Genomic DNA, 10694 nt, shown 5'->3' with positions numbered 1-10694 from the left:
ATGTTGAACAAAGTTTATGCACTAGTCAATTGAAAACCTCACCCCCCCCCCCCCCGGACCCGGGACAGATAGGGGAATAATAGGGGCATATAAGCACTTTTGATCAGTGATCTGTCCCCTGGGGGTGGTAGATAAGATGTGTTTTGCTTCTTTACAGTGTGCCCACCTCGGGCAATCAGGGAGATTTGACTGTGCTTGACTCAGGTACTGAAGTTCTTCGCGAAGTGAATCGACTGCACGTTGTCATTTTCATGCCATCCATATTGGATGATTATTGGCGAAATGCTTCGCAAAATTTGGTTTAAAGACAATTCAAAAGAAAGAAGAAAATTCATTCCAGCTCTATGCAAAACTCTGCCTACAAACCCATGGTGCAGCCATGGGTGCAAAAATGGCAGTCGCCTTTGCGGAGATTTTAAAAACAGAGATTTTAAAACTGCTCATTTGGAAACGATATATAGACGACATATTTTCCCTCTGGACTTTAAGGAGAGGAGATATTGCAGTTCATTGAGCAAGCACACAAACACCACCCCACAATTAAATTTACGGCTGAAATTTCAGAAACAGAAACATTTCTGGATACAAACATTTATAAAGGTGAAAGATTCAGAAGCAATTCAGTTCTTGATGTGCGTACGCACTTCAAACCTACTGAAACATTTCAATATACGCACTTCTCTTCGTGCCACCCACCAGGGGTCAAAAAAGGCTTCATCAAAGGCGAAGCACTGAGACTTCTCAGAACAAACTCTTCTAAAAACATATTTCAAGAGTAAATTCAAAATCCTAAATCACGCCTACAGGAAAGAGGTTGTCCCAAGAACTTAAACTTTAAAAAACAAATCCTCATGCAAGCCTGGCATTTAATAGAGCAACAACCATGGATATGGCTCAAAGAAATCTACAAAGACCTTCCCCTCATATGTTACACTGAGAGGGCGGTCAGTCAAAGATATACCCGTGAGAGCTAAATTATAAAAAAGGCTTAAACACGCGCTAATCCTGGCTGCCCTATAGAGTGGTTCCATTTCGAATGCATGGGACTTGTGGATGCACCAAGTTGAAAGCGGCTTTACGCTGACTGTGCTGTTTAACATTTTCAAAGCTACCGCTGTTCAGAAATGCCCTGTTCTAATGTGAAATTCACATAATTTCTTGCAAAATTTAATAATCCACAACAAGTTTTGTTAAGATGTATTAAAAGAAAGCCATTGCCTTATTAAATAATATTTTGCTCCTGATTGATCCAGTATGAACGGTTTCTTTTGTCTTGTTTTGTTTGGTTTGGGCTATTTTTTTAATCCCTTGCCAATTTGTTCCCAGGGGGAGGAGAATTTGATCTCAAGATTTTCCCCAGGGGCTGGGGGTTTTGGTATGATTTGATCAGGGCCTTTGTCAAATCCCCCTACCTGTCCTGGGTCCGGGGGGGATGGGGGTTTCAATTGACTAGTGCATTAGTTTCCATCAAACATCGTCTTTAACCACAGGTAGCCCAAGCTGTATGAGCGTTAAAATAAAGACCTTTGTTTGACCTTTGTAATTTGAGTGTCACGATGAGTGTTACGCAATGGCGTAATTTATAAGTGTTTGTTTGTATCAAAAATAAAGGGCATGAATTGAACAAAAATGGCTTACCTTGTCTCCTTGATATCTTGCCAGTGTTTGTGTGCCGTATTTTGGCCATTTCAGCGCGATTCAGTGGAACTTTTAGGTTCGCTATTTTACTCTCTATGTATATATCTCTATATAGAGAGAGTAATCTAGAAGAAGAGGAAGTGCCTTTATTTACCATTTTGTTTTAAAATAAGCTGTTACATCAAAAGGCAGGAGATCCAGCAAGCTCTGTTGAGCTTTTTAAAAGATCCCCGCTTAAATTTATATAAATAGATATGTAAATCAGTTAATAACAGAATCTATATAGAGAGAGTAGGTCCAGCGAACCTAGGGGGGGGGGGGGGACAGGGGGGTCGGAACCTCCCGCCTCCCGTACCTTTGCCTCCCGCCTCCCGCCCTTTTTCGCGTTTCTCCCGTCTCCAAGTAAATTAGAAGGCTTTAAAACCCGTATTAGTCATAAAGCTGTACCAGGACGTACCATTCTCAGGCCTTTCATTATTCATTTTTTTACTATATATTTTGATTAACGTTAACATTATTGATAGGTTTTGTACTCTGAGTTAATGAAGTTTTGACTAACATAAGGGCTTTTGTTCTTGAGCCATCGTAGCTTAATCAGAAATAAAATACAAGCAGCGGTGATAAACATAATAAACTTGCGCATTTTATGTAACCTGACGTTTCATATGCTACGTCAAGCTAAAATGCGCAAGTTTATTATGTTTATCACCGCTGCTTGTATTTAATTTTTGACTAACACGTTCGTCTTGTTTGACGGTTTAACCATTCTTTTAATGACAACAGTCTTAGTCCATCGTGCAGTGTAATAGTTGTTGCATTTTTTAATTATTCATTTGCTGGGATCATGTAATTCAAATGGGGAAGTAGGACATGGCGAGCTGGCAGCCAAACGCCCCAGTTAGAGTGTGGTATGTCTGCCTAATTCTCGGCGCCTTATTGCGGATCCATCGCGTTTACTTGATACACTAATTATAATCTTGATATCTTTCTCGATATCCTTACTCCCTAAAACTGCGTGAAAATATTGCTTTTAGTTCGGGAAATGGTAAAATAAAACTTTAGGTTTAAATCTCTGGGTTACTGGTGGTGAATTCTAAGCTCGCTGCTACTGCTCTAAGGAAAGAATTAATGCATTAAATGCAAAAAGCGTCCGAAATTAGGCCGGACAAACTGTTCATCAAAAAGAAGTCTTCATCAATGTGCAGAGGAGGCTGCACTGATCTCCTCCTACTCCTAATCCTACTCCTCTTTTCTATAAAGTCGCTCCTGACTGCTCCCCATGCTATTTGGCTGCCTATTGTAATAGGAATCGATTTTGCCTTGTCCAAAGAAAAAACCGGTGTCGTTAAACGAACCACTCCGCACTCTCCATGTGCTCATTGAAACAGCATTCCGTTCGCAAATTCCCATACACCATGCAGCAAAATCTTTTGTACAGTCTGATTGACGGTCATTGGGAGCTAACTCCCAAGAAGGTCGTCCATGCCCCAGATTTCTTACTACCGCACTGAGAAATACTAAGAACTACTAAAATGGTCTTTGACGACATTGAATTTTTTTATATCTCTGATACTAAATTTACAAGACGCGTACTTGCTCGCCTTGCTCACCTCTTTTAAGACTTCTAAAAACTTGCGCGGCACTCACACATGTGTACACATGCCACGCTTGAACATTTCATGAGCTCATGATGGCGTAACACCATGAAAGGGTTTACAATTTCACCGGAAGTAACCCTGTTTATCGCCTGAGCACGAATTTTCCTGTGCCCTCGGATATAAAATATTGTGTAAAGCCTCGGAGGACGCTATAGGGAAGACAAATAACATTGTACAACATTGTTGAGTTCTTTTTTTGATAGTATTCTAACGCATTAATAAGTAAAGAAATTCACCGTTTTGTATTGCTCTCCCGCTTCCCGTCCTCTTAGAACTCCCGCCTCCCGCCCTTTCCTCTCCCGTCTCCCGTACCCCTCCCGCCCCCTATTCTCCCGGGCTCCCGCCCCCCTGTCCCCCTCCACAACCTAAAACCCACTGAATCGCGCTGAAATGGCCAAAATACGGCACACAAACACTGGCAAGATATCAAGGAGACAAGGTAAGCCATTTTTGTTCAATTCATGCCCTTTATTTTCGACTCCAAAACACCGCGTTCGTAAATTCCCATACAAACCCTTATAATTTACCCCATTGCGTAACACTCATCGTGACACTCAAATTACAAAGGTCAAACAAAGGTCTTTATTTTAACGCTCATACAGCTTGGGCTACCTGTGCTTCAACATCGTCAAACATTTCTTTGGCCGCCGTGTTCAACATTGTTGATCTTTTTTGAACGCACGCATGCCCATAGCCTCCCACGCAGACGTTTCACGCGTTCCTGCCCAGGAACGCGTTACGAACCCCTAAGAACGTCTGCGTGGGAGGCTAGCATGCCCACCAAGCTGACTTTGCGCGTATCTCTATCCATGGCGATGATTTATTGTTTAGTGATCTTTAATATGGCGCACAAACAAGCGATCTCCCTTCAAACAGAAAGAGAAAGAGAAAGAGAAACTGGAACACCAGGGACGAGTTGCGTAAATGCTATCGTCAGACGTAATACTTGGGCTGAACGCCTGGCGTAAGCAGTAACGCCCGACGTTAAATTTTATGCAACTCGGGTCACTGTCAACTCGCTTCTCCTGGGGTGATGCGGAGGTCGATCGGCTTTTTCAAGGCCAAGTTTACTTTACAGTAGACGTTCTTAGGGGTTCGTAACTTTACAGTAAATGTTGCTTTCGTACGTAAGTAAACCGGAAGACGCTAATTTTTTATCACTGACACGGCAAAGAAGCCACACCATCGTGCTGATCATGTACATGGGTCTACATGGACTGCAAAAAAACGTGCGCGAATACGTGACAAGCAGGCGCGAAAGTCGCCTGTAAAACGATCTTCTTCCGAACTGCGTCTTCAGCTGGAAAAATTAAACATTTCCAACATGTTTTTTTTTTCGCGTGGTTTCCAGCGCACCGCTTGTTAAATGAAGAGATTTGGCAACGAGGGCCGAGCGGAGTGACACTGGAGTGACATTCAGTTTGTGATGAGCACAGTGATATCTGCAAAATAAGCTATGATAGCTATCCTTCTTTGGGAGACCTGTCGAGCGAGGACCAAAGAAGGTAAGCAGGCGCGAAAGTCGCCTGTAACTCTCGACAAGTTCGTGTTTGTGTTGTTCGACTGTTGGACTGCTCGTAATTTAGAATCTTCACTTTCTGTATCTTCCTCTGTCATTTGACCAGGACTAGAAATAAAACGTGGACAAACTTTCTAAAAAAGAATCGACCTAAATTCCTATACATTCCTCTTCGCTATTTGGGGAAAACAAAATTCAAAAGGCCCGCTTTCACTGCCACGTGATCGGAAAGCGTGTCTTTAACCAAGAGTAAAGAAGCGGTTCTTTTTCTAATAACATAAATAATACACGAATCAGAACAAAAGAATATTTATGTAGCGGCATCCCTCGATAATTTCAGAAAATAGCGACGCGATTTTGACGTTTTAATAAGCTATTATACAATAATGATCTTTATAATCAGGTCAAACAACAATACAACGGAATATTAACGAGATAAAAGTGAAGAATAATGTCCACTTTACGGCCGAAAACACGATATAAGACGCGTGACTAACCAGGCAGCGGCGCGGCGGGCTTTTGATCCAGCTTTTGAATTAACTGTTACATTGTCTTGGTTTATTAAACATTTTAATCATCCCTGGTCAATTACGGTCGCGGTGGGTAACAAAAGCAATATTCTTCCTTCAAAAATTTGAACTTACGAAACTCGAAATTATTGTTGTGTAGAGTTGAACTGAAGGTTTCAAAGAGTTTTAATCAAAAAAGTCTTCCAGCTTCAGTTCAGAAGCCTTTACGGTTAAAGTCTCGATCTCTCTTTTTCCGTTTTAGTTCTTTTTTATCTTGTTTTGTTTTTAGAATTGATTTAAGCGTTTGTGTTTTAGAATTACTTAACTGATTCTTTAAACTAAGAGAATAACTTTGTACTTGGATTTAGCTACACCATACTGTATCTACTATCTCTCAAAACAGTACTTTTGCTTCCTCGGTGAGATATTTTTTTTGCTCAGTGTGTTTTGCTGTGCGTTGTCTCTATTGTATTCATAAGGCATTGTTGTAGGCAACCTTAGCCGGTTCTCTTTGTTCTCCATTTTTTAGCGCGGATATTTTAGAGTGGTGTTCTTCATATGGTGAGGTTTGAGCCGACTATTATCCTCAGTTGACTGAAATCTCTTTGTTTGTGTGTGACATTTTACACTCAGTAATTGGAGGCACGTGCAATAGGTTCACACAGATTGAACTTGATTTCAAACAAACTGTAATGTTCTGAAAATACGTCTTGAGTTTTAAAAACCCCTCAGTTGGCTATTTGCATCAAACACCAAAAATCTCAAAAACCTTTCCTTGAATTTCTCTGTAATGCTGTTGGAAAAGCGCAAACAAAAACTTTGTTCTCGCGTCCGAAAGGATTGTTGTGTACAGCAGGTTGTGGGTAAATATCGCTGACAAGTTAAGTTCAACATGTCTGTCATTCTTCCAAGACATAAAGAAGGTTAATTTTTATGAATTTGCAGTTGAGCCTGTTCATAAGTCTACTTTCTCTATCCTGCATGCACGCGCGAGATGTTAAACGCAAGGTTATTCCACGCACCGGCATTGATATTTTGGCGGGAATTTCGACGGAAAAAACACTGAAGCGTGTGAATAAACAACATCCACTTTTACGTAGTCTTTTGAATCAAAACATCTTCATCAGCCACAGGGAATCTGTAATTTGTTGGATAAAAAAATATCAATCACGCGCTGGAATCCGCCGGGAGTTGATCGCTGTCTCTTTGATGTAAAAAGGTTAAAATTATTTCACGGTTTAGAGGCGTCATTTTTGCTAAAAAGGGATTGATTTGTTCGCACTCGCGTGCGAGAATTGAGGGCCTGATTGCACAACACAATCGCCGCTTCTGATTGGCTCCTAAGAGAATAAGTCTGAAATTGCTTGCCCGTGGCATTGTATATTTAGGTCAAAGGTTTTAGCACTAATTTCATTTCCTGACTCAGCGTCGTGCAAAGCAGACCTCTCCGATCTTCAACCTAGTAACTATCTACAATTACTCGCTTTTTGAAGGTCAACATGGCAGAGAGAATCCACTTAACCAGGAGACGACAGGTATTGGGGAGGTTCTCCTCTGCTTGCTGTCAATTTTCAAGGTGCTGTTTTCATGTGTTTGTTCTTACTTTTTCTTCTGTTCCAACAGACAAGCAAGCCCTTACTGGAAAGACAAAGGCGAGCGCGTATTAACCGAAGCCTCGAAGAACTCAAAGGACTCGTCCTATCTGCACTCTATCGCGATGTAAGTTTACTGTCTTCTTGTTAGTAGAATGCTCTCCCAGCCGTCTTTTTATCATTAGTTGCATGAAGTTTAATTTGTGTAAAGCGTCACTTAAGAACCTACTAAGTATCCTGCCCTGCAAGTCAATGGAATTTCAATAACAGTTGTGTAATCTTTTGGTCTTTTTTACTGTTACAGAATGATCAGAATTTCCAAAAGATGGAAAAAGCAGAGATTTTGGAGCTGACTGTGAACTTCCTAAAGATGATTCGAGAGCAACAAGCTACAGGTTAGTAATGATACTATGTGAAATTTTTTAACCCTTTCAAGGGCTGTCGTGTAAATTCCGAACATCTAATTTTCATGCAAACTCAAGTGTGAGTTGCGAAGCCGAAAACTGAATTTTTAAATGCCTTTGTGTTTAGGTCATTGGTCCAACTACATGAGCTGTTCGGAATCGCTGAGCAACTACCGCGCTGGATTCAATGACTGTGCCAACAAAGTTTGCAGTTTAATGGAAAACCAGCCTCTAGTGGACACCAAACTCCGCGAGCAGATCCTTGTGCGTTTGGCCGCCACTTACAGCCCGGTAAAGTCAGATAATGTGTATTATTCAGGCAGTGTTTCAGCGCCAGAAATCTACGCTTTACAGAACATAACCGACTCGTCTTGCTGTTGCGTTTCTTCGCCGCCGCCCTCACCAACATCAAGCGCGTTCAGTCCCTTCGAGGCGAGCAATGGAGGTGTAACACCAAATGAGACGGGAATAAATGGATATCATAGCAATGCCAATGTAAAGAGCACCGATGCTGACTCCGCAAACTGCACCAGCCGTGTGGAATGCAGGCTCCCACTTTGGAGGCCATGGATTTCAAGCTCGGAGGATGGAGCAGTTTAATGCACCGTTCCCTGTTGGATCGCAATGACATTAGCATAACGCATATCCTGTAATGAGTTTAACGAAACGACCGTCTCCAGTGCGATCAAGAAAGCAGCAGACAACTGAAAATCCGGCACGTGCAACAGTAAGTTTGTTTAATTTGTTTGACTAACAACTGGATTGCAAACGGAGGTGCCTGCTCTTTTGAAATGTTTGTGACTCGAGAAATGGAACATGAAACATAGTTGTCAGACTGAAAGCCGTGGAAATACTAGAGACGAATACATTCAATTATCTACGAGTATTGTTGCACTGTGTAAAATTGGTAATTAAAAAAAATGTTGACACATTTCAAATGTTTGTTCTCGTGGATTGTCTTGTGGTACTTTCGTTAACCTTGGTGAGCAGGTGCGGGATGTTTTATTGATGTTTACCAGTTCACGTCCGATACTATGTCATTTGCGGCCATCTCCTTACTATGTGAAGTGTGAAGCTGATGTCAAAAGACCACCTGAAAATGAATTTTGAACGAGATTTGATACTTTAAAGTTGCTTCAAATATGTCCATTCTACTGCTCCAAAATTGTACTCAGTGATAAAAGTGCAATTTGTCTGGATTCTTGACTGACTGTATGCAAGGCAGAGGGGAAATCTGAACAGAGCAGATTTGAATTCAATTTACCACCAGCTTAAGTCCCCTATCCCTAGTCATTTCCTGTACGCTTCCCTCTAACTGTTTAATTAAATTACCACAACTTGTAAATGGACAATGAAATACGAACAGGTTATTTTTATATTTAACAGCTCACTGACAGCTAACAGCTTATTTGTTAATTAAACAGTTCGTCACGATTCGTCTTTTGGCTCTCGAAAAATGTTTTAATACAAAATGACGGCAAAAATTATTTACTAGACCTCATCTCCTGCATTATACAGAACCAATTATTTATGGTTCAGACCAACGAACCAGGGCATTCCTGAACTTGCATCATTACCGTGCAATCAATAAGCCACTGAAAAGAACCCATGTGTAGGAGATTAGGAGGCCTTGAAGGATAGCCAATTGGCTCGTAACATATACATCGTTGAAATAATTAAACAAATCAATAAGTAAGGTTCTTACAGGACTATAGAGACTAAAATACAACACTACACTGATACCATACTGTATCTAGAGGTATTCGTTGCAATGTTACTGTCCTGTCCTTTACGTCATGCAGTATATTTTCTCTATAGTAATTAAAATGAACGCCTTGTTTTCCTTATTTTAACAACAAGCGCTAACATCGTAGGAAAAGTGGAAAATTAAAGATGGATTCAGAGGATTCGGTTTTTAAGCTAAAACTGTACCTATTGAGTTACAGTTGATCATGAAATTGACGGCGACTTGAATGGCTGAGGAAAGTTTCAATGAAGTTTCTGCTGGTACAGCTGTGGCACAACATAAGGTCAGCAGGTACAGGAGGGCAGTAATGTCACGTCCAACACATGTGAAGCCGATTACATTGTGATGCAAAATTTTCTTTCGTGGTAGCTTGCATTGTCCAAAGTGTTAAATTTTTGCCGAGCCTGTTTTAAAAAACTACACGCAACTAAAATGCTAATACTTCAGACGTTTATGGCGTAACACAGCGGTGTATTTACTCAGAAGAAACAAGGCAAGTTTCCATCGATTTTACAGGCTGAGTTTCCTTAATGTATCTCATAGTACTACATCTCAAGTACTATGTTTATAAACAATCGTTTTTAAAGTGCATTTTTATCACGAAAGTCAAGGCAACACAAACTGGAGTTTGCCATTATAAGATACCTCCACTGGAGTTTGATCGACGATTTCCAATTCAGTATTTCACGTGTGCTGTTTTTCATGTGTTTATTTTAAATAATGACAAGCTTATTCAGTACTGTGAGAACGTGCTTACCTGTTGTTACTAAAGCCGCAAAACGTGGCCCATTTATTTGAACCAAGATCATTGTAGTCTTTTTGTTTATGTACGCTGATCGGTTCTATGTATATGGTATCGAACAGATGAACATTTTTGTGAGTTCAAGTTTTGCAATTTCAGTTTCGCACTTTAATACCGCGAAAAGACATTACAAAGATCTTGCAAAATATAGTCCTGCAACACACACAAAAGGTTTATGTTGTCACTTTTCCACAAAGGATTCCTTCTTCTTTGTTGAATTACAAGTATTACTTTATGTTAGCACATACACACAATCTGAGAGAATTATCATCAAATCTTAGTAAGAAGCAAAGCCATTGAAAATAATCCATGGATAGTCGTCGCTTACATGTAACATATGTAGCGATCAGACAGTTTACGTTTTATGGTATCATTCATTTCGGTAGACTACAATCCCAGCCAAACTGTATGGACGCTTATAAATCTGAAAGACGGCAATTCTCCCTGAAGGCCAAGCTTCCCAAAAGTTTTATTAATAAGAGTTTTCAGGCGTTAGTTAAACGTACGTTGCTCAAACTCCCCGCGAAAACAACTCGGGCCCTGTTGAAAACTGTAACCATTTTACACTATTTTATGTAAAAACAATGTATTGTTTATCAGCACTCTGAGAAAAAAATTTGATTTAAAATCATTTCGAAGGATTTACCATTGAAAACTTTACAATATTGGGAAATACATTGGCCCAGCTTGCACACAAAAAATAAACTACCACCAAACGATAGAAAAGAGGTTTGCCGGAAAATAAAAATAAAAGAACTCTTCAAGGCAACCGCTAAAGAATTTCCGGGCCAAAGTATTTTACAATTGGCTTTCTATCGATTGCCC

At 40.4% G+C, this 10694-nt stretch overlaps 1 protein-coding gene across 1 annotated transcript; it reads left to right on the top strand.

The window, feature by feature from the left end:
* Positions 1-6747: 6747 nt before the first annotated feature.
* Positions 6748-8544, top strand: LOC146454701 (enhancer of split mdelta protein-like). The gene is made up of 4 exons (XM_085095263.1): positions 6748-6859; positions 6948-7043; positions 7221-7311; positions 7448-8544. Exons 1-4 carry the CDS (start codon positions 6824-6826, stop codon positions 7918-7920), a joined length of 696 nt encoding a protein of 231 aa, XP_084951389.1. The 5' UTR covers positions 6748-6823; the 3' UTR covers positions 7921-8544.
* Positions 8545-10694: the final 2150 nt, after the last annotated feature.

This window comes from Pavona decussata, unplaced genomic scaffold, assembly GCF_977016875.1.
Source record: "Pavona decussata unplaced genomic scaffold, jaPavDecu1.1 SCAFFOLD_300, whole genome shotgun sequence".
In the NCBI taxonomy this organism is placed as follows: Eukaryota; Metazoa; Cnidaria; class Anthozoa; order Scleractinia; family Agariciidae; genus Pavona; species Pavona decussata.
Note: the sequence above shows the minus strand (reverse complement) of the source record. Positions and strands in the feature narration are given on the sequence as shown.

Coding starts and splice junctions, on each gene's coding strand:
- LOC146454701 (XM_085095263.1), top strand. CDS start 6,824: ATGGCAGAGAGAATCCACTTAACCAGGAGACGACAG. Junction 6,860..6,947: donor ACTTAACCAGGAGACGACAG/GTATTGGGGAGG, acceptor CTGTTCCAACAG/ACAAGCAAGCCCTTACTGGA. Junction 7,312..7,447: donor TCGAGAGCAACAAGCTACAG/GTTAGTAATGAT, acceptor CTTTGTGTTTAG/GTCATTGGTCCAACTACATG.